Source organism: Salmo trutta, chromosome 5, assembly GCF_901001165.1.
Source record: "Salmo trutta chromosome 5, fSalTru1.1, whole genome shotgun sequence".
Taxonomy (NCBI): domain Eukaryota; kingdom Metazoa; phylum Chordata; class Actinopteri; order Salmoniformes; family Salmonidae; genus Salmo; species Salmo trutta.
Window position 1 is genome coordinate 46018287 of NC_042961.1, and position 16183 is coordinate 46034469.

General features: G+C 42.4%; 1 protein-coding gene across 1 annotated transcript; it reads left to right on the forward strand.

Annotated features, from left to right (window-relative positions):
- The first annotated feature begins 797 nt into the window (after nt 1–797).
- Nucleotides 798–15577, forward strand: LOC115194259 (5,6-dihydroxyindole-2-carboxylic acid oxidase-like). Its single transcript, XM_029753832.1, has 7 exons — nt 798–1365; nt 3930–4252; nt 4995–5199; nt 8714–8881; nt 9218–9397; nt 10722–10868; nt 14764–15577. The coding sequence occupies exons 1-7, from the start codon at nt 1011–1013 to the stop codon at nt 14952–14954; spliced, it is 1569 nt and encodes a 522-aa protein (XP_029609692.1). The 5' UTR covers nt 798–1010; the 3' UTR covers nt 14955–15577.
- The last annotated feature ends 606 nt before the right edge of the window (nt 15578–16183 follow it).

The window sequence follows — 16183 nt, forward strand, 5'->3', positions numbered from 1 at the left end:
CCATTCATTGCATACCTTGTATTAACTTTGTATAAAAAGTTTTATCTGTGCAAATAAATCAACAAACTGAACTGATGACACTAGGTGTTATGATACAGATGTGTGACAGTAAGCGATACATCCATCACAAAGGACAACTGTTATTTCTTGAGAAAGAGACTAATATTAGGATTATATCGCAATGATATGAACACTATTTCAATGATAGTCTGGCCTAGGTGGGCTATCTCTTAGAAAATAACATGAAGATGAGTGGGTCTTATTAGAGATAAGATCCACATAAATATATGCAGGCATAATAACATGTACATATGGTTCCATTGTATTCTAAGTGACACTTAACCAAGTAGCGGGCCACAGTTTTATTACAGTGTACTTTATCACTTCATAAAGTGGCAGGCCTAGGATACCATTAGAGACCACCTGCCATACCAATTTGTGGATTTCAATGAACCTGTCGGAAAAAGACTATTTTGGCCATGTCATTTTAAGTGTAATACCTTTTGACAAAATGTGGTGAAATTGGTCAAGAAGTTAATGAACATGAAGTGATGTGGTGAAAACTGGAGGACGGCATTAATTCAATAGCTTGCACAGGTGACATGCGTGCTTACATTTTGTTTTAGGCCTATGTTATATACTTTCTAATCATGTTAAATCACATTCTTCTCAAATATCCATGACTGCCTAGCCTCTATCCCTCTCAATCCGGTAGGAAATGTGATGTGATCACGAGGGGATCAGAAATCCTGGCATCCAGTCATGCGCTAATGTGGTATTTAAAGGCTCGAGGTTTATTTGGATGCTGTGTGGGCAATTAGTTGCCTACAAGAGGATACAAGTGCGCACTGAGAGGACACAAGTGCGCACAGAAAATCAATTATGAAGTGATGTGGTTTCGAGTAAGGTACTGACTTCTATTAGAGTGTGATTGAATAAAGACAATTCTTTGATCCACCGTTCCATTTAGCTAACTTTCTGGTGTGCATCTTTTTACCTATTCATTGCCTATGTGGAAGTACGGTTTGTTGGTGCTTTTCGGCGCCCTGTTTGTGCGAGCGCAGTTTCCGAGGGAATGTGTGACTCTGGAGGGACTTCGGAGTGGTCAGTGTTGTCCATCACCGTTTGGGGTCGCGAATGACGCCTGCGGGTCCGCCACAGGACGTGGACAGTGTATTTCGATAGCGGCAGACGCAAGTCCACACGGCCCCCAGTACCCCCACGATGGACGGGATGACCGTGAACGTTGGCCCATCCGCTACTTCAACCGAACCTGCCAGTGCAACGGGAATTTCACCGGTTATGATTGTGGCCGTTGTATGCATGGATTGACCGGGTTAAACTGTGACCAACCCGTCGCTGTCGGTACGTTTTTTCCCCCCACACTTTAAAACAAATAATCAAATGTTGCAGTTTCCAGTATAAAGCGATTTGATGTTTTTGCACTATCGAAACAGCATAGGTCATCTCAAGTATGTGTCTCATTTAAGTGGAGTGGTAAATCTCACACTTAAACCAATTTGATTGAAATCAACAGTCCACATATCTGTTGAATAAAATAAGCTATGATGTAAAGTACTTAAAAATAAATACTTGAAAGTACTACTTAATAAGTAGTTTTTGTGGTTATCTGTACTTTACTTTACTAATTATATTTTTGACTACTTTTACTTTAACTTCACTACATTCTTTAAGAAAATAATGTACGTTTTACTCCATACATTTTCCCTGACAGCCAAAAGTACTCGTTACATTTTGAATGCTGAGCAGGACAGGAAAATGGTCTACTTCACACACTTACCAAGAGAACATCCCTGGTCACCCCTACTGCCTCTGATCTGGCAGACCCACTAAACACATGCTTCGTTTGTAAATTATATCTGAGTGTTGGAGTGTACTCCTGGCTATCCGTAAATAGAATACAAATGGTGCCGTCTGGTTTGCTTACTATAATGAATTTGAAACAATTTATACTTTTACTTTTGATACATAAGTATATTTGAGCAATTACATTTACTTTTTATACTTAAGTATATTTTAAACCAAATACTTTTAGACTTTTACTCAAGTAGTATTTTACTGGGTGACTTTCACTTTTACTTGAGTCATTTTCTATTAAGGTAACTTTACTTTTACTCAAGTATGGCAATTGGTTACTTTTTCCACCACTGAAAATAAGTAAATGATAGCCTAACACAAACAACCTCTATACACCGCACCAATGCGCCGTACTTTACCAGGCTGTTGTCATAGACTAGACGTAACATAGTAGACGAAAATTCGGGACGTTCAAATTAGTAGGCTATGATATATGGTATGCGTGTATAAGACAGAAGGTTACTTAAGGCAAAATGAAAGAAGGGTGATGCGAATGTCTAAACCCAAAGGTTGCGTGTTTGAATCTCATCACGGACAACTTTAGCATTTTAGCTAATTATCAAGTTTACAACTACTTACTACTTTTTAGCTACTTTGCAACTACTTAGCATGTTAGCTGACCCATCCCCCAAAATTAACCTTAACCCTTTAACCTAACTCCTACCGCTAACCTTAACCCCTTACAAGGGTGGAAAAATAACAAATGAGCATGCTTTTTAAAACAAGAAATGTATTAGTAGTAAGAAGTACTGTGGTATATTGCTCAATTTTATTTTTGTGACCTGAGTCTTTCAACCAATGTATGTTAAAATAAATAATTTAGATACAATTTTAAAAAGTAAAACAGGTAAACAGTTCTACAACTGAACATCAAGAATCAACAAAGTGCCTGCCCTGCCACAAAATGCTGAGTGATACGGCTTATTTATTAGTATTAGTTCAGGGCTTTAATAAGGACTATATAAGTTGATATTTAGGAGCACAAAAATGAATGTAGGTCCATAATACAATTATTTGAGTGTTTTAATGATAAGAAATGACAAAACAGGAATAAAATGTTTTTGGAATGTTCCATGTTCAATCAAGCACAATTTACCCCCAAATATTTGAGTCATTAGGTTTGATAAAAATGTTCAACTACCCCTTTAAGGGGTGGGCTATTAGCGTGGTAAAGGCACTCCCTGTCTGTCAGAGATCATAATCTCATGTCTGCTCTACAAGCAGACAGTTGCAACAAACTCAAAACTAATAATGAAAAAAAATCTACCGTTTGAACAAAACAATGTAACTAGCCAAGAAACAGGAGGACAAAGTCACACTTTAGTATCCTTTCAGGTCAATTCGACCAACTTCTACATTTGGGTTGAAATAAAAACTGTTCCCAAATGCTGTGTGTGATCACACGCCAAATAGACATTCTTACCCTCTAATAACAAAATCTACGCATATTTGGCGGGTGATGGGTGTTAATTTCCCACCCTGCCCCTAACCCCTAGCCAAGCTAACGTTAGCCACCTAGCTAACGTTAGCATTAGCCACCTAGCCACAACAAATTGGAATTGGAAACATATAATATGTATAGCAAATTCATAACATATTGTACGAATTGTAATTTGTAACATATTATATTACTTGTAATTTGTAACATATCATATGATGATGGAAATCCACAAATTAATATTATACCAAATGTAACATATCACACTAATTTGAGTCCCAGATTGTCGTTTACTATGTTATGTCTACCCCTGAGTGAAGGTTGACTTTATGCACTGCCACTTAACTGGTTGAAAGCCACATTTCTACACAGACTATGGAAAGCATAGAATACTTTTTTTTTTAAAGGACACTGCATTTTAGCTGCATTTTATGTTTGATATAATTACCTTTTTGCCTCATATTCAGGCAATGGTGTATGCGTAAAGATGAACGGTGACTGCGGATAGGCTACATGCCCAGTAATTTCTTCATTTCTTTCCACAAAATAATGTGCTCATTAACGCATGAATGATTAAGATAATCAAATGTTATTTTTCTCTTTAATTCTTCAGTCCGGAGAAACGTGATGCAGCTAAGTGCGGATCAGAAGCGAGCTTTCGTGACCGCACTAGACCAGGCCAAGCGCACCGTGCATCCGGACATTGTGATAGCTACGCGGCGATACCAGGATGTCTTCGGACCCGATGGGAACACCCCGCAGTTTGAGAACATCACCATCTACAATTACTTTGTGTGGACCCACTACTATTCGGTCAGCAAGACCTTCTTGGGGGCCGGCCAGCCGAGCTTTGGCGGAGTAGACTTCTCTCACGAAGGTCCCGGTTTTGTGACCTGGCACAGGTTTCACCTGCTCCAACTTGAGCGCGACATGCAGGTGAGATGGGGTACCAGCAATTACATGCATGTCCCTGCATGTAATATGAACTGAAATAGTCAATAATAATGCAAATAACTACTTTTTTAGTGTGCCTACTATTCAATATAATATATTCAATAGATATCACATTATCTAATGGTATTATGGATTTTCACCACCAGCAAAATCCATTTTAATCTGTAGGCTGGGCCTATTTATTACCCATCAATAGTCACTTCACTTTCCCTATTGTTTGCTTGAATTAGTGCCGCATTAAGGGTGTGGATATCTTTGGAGATGAAGCAATATTGTACCATAATCAAGCAAGCTTTGCAGAAAATGTGCTTAAGCGGTTAGTAGTCTGAGCCTAGATTTCCCGTCTAATAAGGCACAAAAGAGCATCTGTTGCCCAAGTTATTTCTTGAATTATGCATTACTAATCGGCATTACTGACAGACTGTTTATTGTTTTCAAAGATCCTTATCTTGGATGTCAGTAGGCCAGCTATATTAGGCCTCAGCAATAAAGACAAATCATTATTTCATACAATGGAAAAAGTTGAATCAGGTGCAGCTAAATATTGAGATTGTGATACAGTTGTATGTTGCTGGATTAAAATAATGCAGGCACTATATACTTCTCCAAGACCATTTGTAACACTTTTATTTGCAGTTCATTATTGTGGTTTCTAATTGCACAAACTAATTATTGTAATTGTGTGCCATTTATGTAATTCATTCTAACCCTACTCTCAATTTAGGATATGCTGCAAGACCCTTCCTTTGCCCTGCCCTACTGGAACTTTGCCATTGGTGGAAGCACCTGTGACATCTGCACAGATGACCTATTGGGAGCGAGGAGCAACCTCAATATGAATTCCATCAGCACCAACTCCATCTTCTCCAACTGGAGGGTGATCTGTGAGAGTGTGGAGGACTATGACACACTGGGAACCATCTGCAACAGTAAGCATTCAGTAGTGTGCTTATATCCTTCCAAGTTTTAAAGAAACACCCTATATGGTTTGTAGAAGTTGCCTGTAGGCACAGATCTAGGATCAGCTCACCCTCCTCAAATGTTAAAGTGTGTAAAAGTCATTGAGATTTTAGAAACATGCTCACAGGGACACCTCAGTGTCACCATTCCATATTGTGATACCTGTTGATTACTATCATTACTATCATTGCTTACACCCGGTTCACTATTTATGCTTTGGTGCTATTGGCGCAACACCTTGTCTGACAACGAGACAAAAATGGCGCCATACTGGATGGCCGCCATTCGGCGAGCTCTGACCCAATTTAGGTACTTTGTGATTATTGTGTAGTTTATTTTTACTTTATTTTCCGATCTCGGATTTGCTACCAACAGGAATCTCAAAACTGCATTATTATTTGCTTTCCGGAAACATGGCTGTCGGACAAGTTACCCCCCATGGCTATCCAACTCAATGGATTCTCCATTCACCTGGTGGACAGGACAGTGGAGTCGGGGAAATTGAGGGGGGGAAGGGTTTGCCTCTATATCAACACCAACTGGTGTGCTAACTCCAGCGCGATGGAAGTCTCAACCCACTGTTCACCCATCTTGGAATACCTGATGGTCAAATGCCGACCATTCTACCTCCCAAGGGAGTTTTCAGCTATTATTGTGACTGTTGTATACATTCCACCTCAGGACAAGAAAAATAACAAGCTGGCATTTAACGAACTGTACAAAGCAAGAAAAAAGCAAGAAAACCTACATCCAGAGGCTGCTTTTCTGGTTGCCAGTGATTTTAGTTCCCCATCACTAAGACACGTGATTCCCAACTTCCATCAACACTTCTCCAACACCACTAGGGGTGATAAAGACCACTGTTATTCTACCCACAAGCAAGCATACAAGGCCCTCCCTTGTCCGCCATTCGGAAAATCAGATCATGACTCCGTACTCCTGCTTCCTGTTTACAAGCAAAAACTCAAACAGGAAGTACCCGTAACTCGCTCCGTTGAGAAATGGTTACCAGAATCAGAGATTAAGCTACAGGACTGCTTTGCTAGCGCTGATTGGAATAGGTTTCAAGACTCCGCAGATAACATTGACGAGCTAACCACCTTTATCACTAGCTTCATTAGGAAATGCATCAGCGACATTGTCCGCACGGTGAGGGTTTGCTGCTTCCCCAATTAAAAGCCCTGGATTAACATCAAGGTTGGAGCTAAACTAAAGGACAGTGCTACTGCACACAGAGCTATTGTAGACAACTCTGAGGCTACGGCTGGGGACATGAACAAGTACAAGAAGTCCCGCTATGACTGCCACAGAGTCATCAAATGAGCAACAGGACAAAATAAGAGTAAGGTGGAATCATTTATACAGGCATGTGACAGGGGCTACAGTCCATTACAGATTACAAAGGAAGACCCAACTGTGATCTGCCCGACGATGCTTCTCTACCAGACAAACTCATTTTTTGCACGCTTTGACAACAACAACACTGTGCCAGGTGTGAGGGCTGTGACCAACCCAGAGGATTGGGGGATCTCGCTCTCCAAGGCCGACATGAGAAAGGTCTTTAATAAGGTCAACACCCGCAAGGCCGCGGGGCCCGACGTTATTCCAGGGCACATTCGCAGAACAGCTGGCAGGCATATTCACTGTAATTTTCAACTTCTCCTTGTCTCAGTCTGTAATCCCCACGTTTTAATATGACCACCATCATTCCTATCCCCAAGAACTCTAAGGCTTCATGTCACAATGACTACCGCCCTGTAGCACTCACTTCTGTAATCATGAAGTGCTTTGAGAGGCTGATTATGGCATACATTCACTCCACCATCCCAGACACCCTAGACCCACTACAATTTGCATACCACCCCAACAGATCCATAGATGACGCAATCTCAATTGCTCTCCACCCTCCCCTGCCCTCACCCACCCAGATAAGAGGAATACCTACAGTATGTGAGAATGTTGTTCATTGACTACAGCTCAGTGTTCAACACCATTGTCCCCGCCAAGCTCGTCATCAAGCTTAGGACTCTGGGTCTGAACACCTCTTTTGCTGGACTTCCTGACAGGCCGACCCCAGGTGGTGAGGGTAGGCAACATCACCTCCGCCACGCTGTACTCCCTGTTCACCGCCACGTTGTACTCCCTGTTCACCCACGACTGCATCAAGTTTGCTGACAACACAATTGTTTGAAAGGCCTGATCCCCGGCGATGATGAGTCAGCCTACAGAACAACAACCTCTCTCTCAACATCAGTAAAACCAAGGAGCTGATCGTGGACTATCGGAAACGGGTACATCGACGGGTCTGCAGTGGACCAGGTTGAGAGCTTCAAGTTCCTCGGTATCCAAATCACTAAAGACTTAAAATGGTCCAAAGGCACTCGCCTCTTCCCCTCAGGAGATTGAAAAAGTTTGGCAAGGACCCTCAAATCCTCAAAGTGTTCTACATCTGTACCATTGAGGGAATCTTGACTGTCTGCATCACTGCCTGGTATGGCAATAGCACCACCCTCAATCGAATGGCGCTACAGTACAGTACATCATTGGGTCCGAGCTCCCTGACAACCAGGACATCTATACCAGGCGGTGTGGAAGGAAGGCTCGGAAAATCGTTAAAGACTCCAACCACCCAAGCCATAGACTATTCTCTCTGCTTACATACGGCAAGCGGTACCGGTGCATCAAATCTGACACAAACTGGCTCTTGAACAGCTTCTATCCCCAAGCAATAAGACTGATAAATAGCTAACAAAATAGCTACACAGGCCAGCTGAGTAAACCTTGTATCTTTATTAACCTTTTATTTACATTTTTGCACTATCTCTATGGATACTCACAGGGCCCTACACACTCACACACACACTCACTCACTCCATCATCTGCTCACTCACACATAATATTAACATACATTTACACTCACTCTACACACACACACACACACACATACAAGCTGCTGCTACTCTGCTTATCTTATATCCTGTTGCCTAGTCACCTTACACCTATACATATCTACCTCCATCACTCCAGTATCCCAGCACATTGTAAATATGGTATAGGAACTGTATATATTATGTTGACTTTCTTATTGTGTTCTTCATATTTCTTCTTATTTCTCGTGTGTTTTTCCGAGTATTACATTGTTATTGATTATTGCATTGTTGGGTTTTGAGTTGTCAAGAAATGCATTTCACTGTACTTGTGAATGTGATAATAAAACTTGAAACTTGAAACTAGGGTTTCAAAGCGGAGGGGGCCTTGGACCTTCTTCTCCAATAGGGTGATTACTGGAAGGAAGGTTGGAAGTAGGAAGAAAGAATGGAAGGAAGGAAGGAAGGAGCATCTAAATAGTATTTAAACAGGGCCCGGGTGTGTCCTTTAGCACTTGCCAACTTCCCAAGCCTATTTACAATTGCCTCTATTAGCCCAGGTTACTGAGAACCCTCTTAACTCTCTCCTCCCCCCCCCCCCCCCCCCCCCCCCCAGACACTGAGACCACCCCCATCAGGAGGAACCCAGCAGGTAACGTGGCCCGCCCCATGGTGCAGCGTCTCCCTGAGCCCCAGGATGTTGCAGACTGCCTGCAGGTGAACACCTTTGACACCCCTCCCTACTACTCCACCTCCTCAGAGAGCTTCAGGAACACCATCGAGGGTGAGTGGGTATTGCTGGTCTACACCAATAGATGCAGTCATTCACATTGATGCACACAGATATCACAGACACCTACACATACTGTACATATGCTTACACACACTGAACGTTGAGGGTTGTTGTGAATGCTGACATACACCCACATGCAGGCACACACACACACAACCGTCTTAGCCAACAGAGAAAGAGACAAATCTGTCACTCTGTGAGCTTTAGATCTCCGGGAAGGTGTGATGTCACTGATGTACTCCAGCCAAAATGCTATGGGCGAGTTTCACATCCATTAAGCATGATTCCCTGTATTTAAACCACAAACTACTTGTGTTGTGTGCGCAGGCTATAGCGCCCCCCAGGGAAACTACGACCCTGTTGTACGGAGCCTTCACAACCTGGCCCACCTGTTTCTGAACGGGACAGGGGGACAGACCCACCTCTCGCCTAACGACCCCATCTTCGTGCTGCTCCACACTTTCACCGATGCCATCTTTGATGAGTGGCTCAGGAGGCACGCCCCAGGTAATAGATCCCATCCTACTACTGATCTCATGTTCAAGACCTGATCATTGTCTTCCTGTGCTAGTATCTTTGTCTATGCTTGCTTGTCTGAAAATATGATGCTCTTCCATCCTTTTGCCAACTAATCTACACTGAGTATACAAAACATTAAGAACACCTTCCTAATATTGAGTTTTGCCCTCAGAACAGCCTCAATTCGTTGGGGGCATGGAGTCTACAACGTGTCGAAAGCATTCCACATGGATGCTGGCCCATGTTGACTCCAGTGCTTCCCACAGTTGTGTCAAGTTGGCTTGATGTTCTTTGGGTGGTGGACCATTCTTGATACACACCTGTCAGATAATAGTTCTGCAGGAGGGGTGAAGTCAGGCGCTGGAGACTCAGGTACGTGAAACACGTAGTTACTTTAATGAAGGAAAAACCAGTCCAAAAATTCAAGCCGAAAAGGCCAGGGAAAAATATTCAAACAGAGGAAGACTAACACAGTCTTCTGAATATATATCGGGACGCAGCCCAGCAACTCTAACGCCAAAACGCTAAAATAATAATGGACCAGAAAAGAGAATTCCCCAACCTACAATAACAGACACGAAACAACCCCAAACACAAAACAGACAGACTAAATACCCCACTAATTACTAAACACAAAACAGGTGCTACCCTAACCAGACATTACCAAACAAAAACAGAAAAGGAAATCGGTGGCAGCTAGTAGGCCGGCGACGACGACCGCCGAGCGCCGCCCGAACGGGGAGAGGCGCCACCTGTGGACGTTGTGACAACACCGGAAACTGTTGAGCATGAAAACCCCAGCAGCTTTGCATTTCTTAACACAAACTGGTGCACCTGGCACCTACTACCATACCCCGTTCAAAGGCGCTTAAATATTTTGTCTTGCCCATACACAATCCATGCCTCAATTGTCTCAAGGATTAAAAATCCTTCTTTAACCTGTCTCCTCCCCTTCATCTACACTGATTGAAGTGGATTTAACAAGTGACATCAATAAGGGATTATAGCTTTCACCTGGATTCACCTGGTCAGTCTGTGTCATGGAAAGAGCAGGAGTTCTTAATGTTTTGTACACTCGCTGTATGTGTTTGTTGAATTTGCTGTATTTTACAGGTTGCTTTTTACCTTGTAGTTACTTCTAAGTTACATGGTTAAATTGTAATTACACATCAATTACATGATTACTTTGGAAACTAAGATTCATAATACACACACCACTGTCCAACATTTGTTTAGCTCTGGGAGGCTTTTTTGTTGTTGTACGTCAGGGCCATATGTTCAGAAGCTGACTCTTAGCTGATACATTTTGCAGATTCTGCAGTCTATCCTTCAGAGAATGCCCCCATTGGTCACAACAGGGGGTACAACATGGTTCCCTTCTGGCCTCCAGTGACCAACGCTGAGATGTTTCGTACAGCCCCTGAGAACCTTGGCTACTCCTACGAGGCTGAATGGCCAGGTGTGTATTGTCAATATAACTACAGGCTGAATGGCCAGGTGTGTATTGTCAATATAAATAGAGGTTCAAGGGCCAGGTGTGTATTGTCAATATAACTACAGGCTGAATGGCCAGGTGTGTATTGTCAATATAAATAGAGGTTCAATGGCCAGGTGTGTATTGTCAATATAACTACCGGCTGAATGGCCAGGTGTGTATTGTCAATATAACTACAGGCTGAATGGCCAGGTGTGTATTGTCAATATAAATACAGGCTGAATGGCCAGGTGTGTATTGTTAATATAACTACAGGCTGAATGGCCAGGTGTGTATTGTCAACATAAATACAGGCTGAATGGCCAGTTGTGTATTGTCAATATAACTACAGGCTGAATGGCCAGGTGTGTATTGTCAATATAGATACAGGCTGAATGGCCAGGTGTATATTGTCAATATAACTACAGGCTGAATGGCCAGGTGTGTATTGTCAATATAACTAAAGGCTGAATGGCCAGGTGTGTATTGTCAATATAAATATAGGCTGAATGGCCAGGTGTGTATTGTCAATATAACTACAGGCTGAATGGCCAGGTGTGTGTATTGTCAATATAACTACAGGCTGAATGGCCAGGTGTATATTGTCAATATAACTACAGGCTGAATGGCCAGGTGTGTATTGTCAATATAACTACAGGCTGAATGGCCAGGTGTGTATTGTCAATATAAATGTATTATGGATATTTGTCTTATCTACTATATATATAACAATGTGGTCCACTTGTTATACAGTACCAGTCAAAAGTTTGGACACACCTACTCATTCCAGGATTTTTCTTTATTTGTACTATTTTATACATTGTAGAAAACATCAAAACTATCAAACAACACATATGGAATCATGTAGTAACCAAAAAAGTGTTAAACAATATTTTATATTTGATATTCTTAAAAGTAGCCACCCTTTGCTTTGATGACAATTTTTTTGTAAATGTGTTTGAGCCAATCAGTTGTGTTGCAATAAGGTAGGGGTGGTATACAGAAGATAGTCCTATTTGGTAAAAGACCAAGTCTATAGTATAGCAAGAACAGCTCAAATAAGCAAGAGAAACGACAGTCCATCATTACTTTAAGACATGAAGGTCAGTCAATGCGAAACATTTCAAGAACTTTGAAAGTTTCTTCAAGTGCAGCCACAAAAACCATCAAGCGCTATGATGAAACTGGCTCTCATGAGGACTGCCACAGGAAAGGAAGACCCAGAGTTACCTCTGCTGCAGAGGATAAGTTCATTAGAGTTACCAGCCTCAGAAATTGCAGCCCAAATACACTGCTCAAAAAAATAAAGGGAACACTTAAACAACACACCCTAGATCTGAATGAATGAAATAATCTTATTAAATACTTTTTTCTTTACATAGTTGAATGTGCTCACAACAAAATCACACAAAAATAATCAATGGAAATCAAATGTATCAACCCATGGAGGTCTGGATTTGGAGTCACACTCAAAATTAAAGTGGAAAACCAAACTACAGGCTGATCCAACTTTGATGAAATCTCCTTAAAACAAGTCAAAATGAGGCTCAGTAGTGTGTGTGGCCTCCACGTGCCTGTATGACCTCCCTACAACGCCTGGGCATGCTCCTGATGAGGTGGCGGATGGTCTCCTGAGGGATCTCCTCCCAGACCTGGACTAAAGCATCCGCCAACTCCTGGACAGTCTGTGGTGCAACGTGGCGTTGGTGGATGGAGCGAGACATGATGTCCCAGATGTGCTCAATTGGATTCAGGTCTGGGGAACGGGCGGGCCAGTCCATAGCATCAATGCCTTCCTCTTGCAGGAACTGCTGACACACTCCAGCCACCTGAGGTCTAGCATTGTCTTGCATTAGGAGGAACCCAGGGCCAACCGCACCAGCATATGGTCTCACAAGGGGTCTGAGGATCTCATCTCGGTACCTAATGGCAGTCAGGCTACCTCTGGCGAGCACATGGAGGGCTGTGCGGCCCCCCAAAGAAATGCCACCCCACACCATGACTGACCCACCGCGAAACCGGTTATGCTGGAGGATGTTGCAGGCAGCAGAACGTTCTCCACGGCGTCTCCAGACTCTGTCACATGCTCAGTGTGAACCTGCTTTCATCTGTGAAGAGCACAGGGCGCCAGTGGCGAATTTGCCAATCTTAGTGTTCTCTGGCAAATGCCAAACGTCCTGCACGGTGTTGGGCTGTAAGCACAACACCCACCTGTGGACGTCGGGCCCTCATACCACCCTCATGGAGTCTGTTTCTGACCGTTTGAGCAGACACATGCACATTTGTGGCCTGCTGGAGGTCATTTTGCAGGGATCTGGCAGTGCTTCTCCTGCTCCTCCTTGCACAAAGGCGGAGGTAGCGGTCCTGCTGCTGGGTTGTTGCCCTCCTACGGCCTCCTCCACGTCTCCTGATGTACTGGCCTGTCTCCTGGTAGCGCCTCCATGCTCTGGACACTACGCTGACAGACACAGCAAACCTTCTTGCCACAGCTCGCATTGATGTGCCATCCTGAATGAGCTGCACTACCTGAGCCACTTGTGTGGGTTGTAGACTCCGTCTCATGCTACCACTAGAGTGAAAGCACCGCCAGCATTCAAAAGTGACCAAAACATCAGCCAGGAAGCATAGGAACTGAGAAGTGGTCTGTGGTCTCCACCTGCAGAACCACTCCTTTATTGGGGGTGTCTTGCTTATTGCCTATAATTTCCACCTGTTGTCTATTCCATTTGCACAACAGCATGTGACATTTATTGTCAATCAGTGTTGCCTCGTAAGTGGACAGTTTGATTTCACAGAAGTGTGATTGACCTGGAGTTACATTGTGTTGTTTAAGTGTTCCCTTTATTTTTTGAGCAGTATACATGCTTCACAGAGTTCAAGTAACAGACAAATCTCAACATCAACTTTTGAGAGGAGACTATGTGGGTTCTTCAGAGTCGAATTGCTGCAAATAAACAACTACTAAAGGACACCAATAGGAAGAAGAGCCTTGCTTGGGCCAAGAAAAGCGAGCAATGGACATTAGACCGGTGGAAATCTATCCTTTGGTCCAAATGGGAGATTTTTGGTTCCAACCGCCGTGTCTTTGTGAGACGCAGAGTAGGTGAACGGATGATCTCTGCATGTGTGGTTCCCAGCTTGAAGGATGGAGGAAGAGGTGTGATGGTGTGGGGGTGCTTTGCTGGTGACACTGTGATTTACTTAAAATTCAAGGCACACTTAACCAGCATGGCTACCACAGCATTCTGTGCGATACACCATCCCATCTGGTTTGTGCTTAGTGGGACAATCATTTGTTTTTCAACAGGACAATGACCCAACACACCTTCAGGCTGTGTAAGGGCTATTTGATCAAGAAGGAGAGTGATGGAGTGCTGCATCAGATGACCTGGCCTCCACAATCACCCAGCCTCAACCCAATTGAGATGGTTTGGGATGAGTTGGACCGCAGAGTGAAGGAAAAGCAGCCAACAAGTGCTCAGCATATGTGGGAACTCTTTCAAAACTGTTGGAAAAGCCTTCTAGGTGAAGCTGGTTGAGTGAATGCCAAGAGTGTCTAAAGCTGTCATCAAGGCAAAGGGTGGCTACTTTGAACAATCTAAAAAATAAAATATATTTTGATTTGTTTAACACTTTTTCGGTTACTACATGATTCCATATGTGTTATTTCATAGTTTTGATGTCTTCACTATTATTCTACAATGTGGAAAAAATCTAAATAAAGAAAAACCCTTGAATGAGTAGGTGTGTCCAAACTTTTTTTTAAAAATTCTACCACGGTTAGAGTTCATCTGTCTGTCTGTCTGTGTGTGACTCTGCTATTGTCACATTCCATACAATTACAAATGTAACTGTTATAAATCTTGTCTCCTCACTATAGCTGCTCCTTTCACTTTGACTGAGATCATCACCATTGCCATGGTGGCGGCCCTGGTCATCGTGGCTGTAATCTTTGCTGCCACCACTTGTGTTGTGCGCGCCCGCTCCTACACCAAACTGGAGGGCCGCCAGCCCCTGCTGGGTGAACAGTACCAACGCTATGACGACGACAAAAGCCAATCCGTGGTCTGAGCTGAATGTGAAACTACAGGGTCATGTTCATTAGGGCACAACAGAAAATGTGTAGTCGTTCCCTGTTTTTGTCCGTTTTCTTTTGTTTACTGACTAATGAACATGATCCAGGCTTAGCTGAGTGTCACATATTTCCATACTTTTGTATTGTTAGCAGTTATGTAATTAGATTACAAATTCATGTTTTATCATTTCAAATTGAGTTTCGAATGCCGCATAATATGCGTCAAAAACTGTATTCCGGGAGAGGACAAATGTTGGCAATGCAGGGTGGCAGTGTGAGTAGAATTAGGTGCGTTAATGCTGGTCGGGAACAAAAACCTGCACACAGCGGCCCGTCCTCTCATGGCCAAGTTTGACCACAACTGCTGTAGTCCATAAAATGGAATCTAATTGACTGTATCACTCATAATATGGAATCTAATTGGCCCTGTCACTCATTCTACTATTAGTTACATTACAGAGTGCTTTGACCTGTATAACTATAGATTCTGAGTATAACAATGATTTTCTGTAAATGTGTACACATATTTCATTTTATTTGAATCGTTTTGGTTCAAAATGGAACATTTTTAATTCCATTGAAAATATGAGTTGATTAAAGAAAATAAAAGATTAAGAATTTTTCTTGTATTATTATAATTTCTGCAACACTTGTGGAGTGTAATGTCATAATTCATACATAAGCACTCTCCTTATATATCATTTAAAGAATAGAAAAACAACAGGGTCATATCTAAAAAGTTGAATAGCCTACTTTTCCACTCTGCTGTAAGTAATGTCAATTTCCATGAATTGCCACAAGGTGGTAGAAGTGAAGTTGAATACAACTTGAACAGAGTGGTGAGGGAGAGGACAGTGTCAATCAAGGCAAAATGTGTTGCTTTGAATACATATATGATCATTAATTAGATATTACATTAACAGTTTAGTCAGTTAGCAGACGCTGTTATACAGAGTGACTTACAGTAGTGAGTGCATACATTTTAATACTTTTTTGTAGATCAAGCTTAGGTTAATTAGTTTGCTTTAAAAAGATAGCTTTTAAAAATTGATTGATTTTATTATGCTGGTATAATAAAACTGTAGCCTAATAACAATGTAGCCTACAACTATGCAAATAGGCTATAGGCCTAGGCTACACGACGTTGGTTTGAATTAAAATACATTCAGCACGAAAGACCTCTTACTGTAATCTACTTTGCTAGCATAAAATGTCAATTCAGTCG

Coding starts and splice junctions, on each gene's coding strand:
- LOC115194259 (XM_029753832.1), top strand. CDS start 1,011: ATGTGGAAGTACGGTTTGTTGGTGCTTTTCGGCGCCCTGTTTGTGCGA. Junction 8,882..9,217: donor CTTCAGGAACACCATCGAGG/GTGAGTGGGTAT, acceptor TTGTGTGCGCAG/GCTATAGCGCCCCCCAGGGA. Junction 9,398..10,721: donor GCTCAGGAGGCACGCCCCAG/GTAATAGATCCC, acceptor TACATTTTGCAG/ATTCTGCAGTCTATCCTTCA.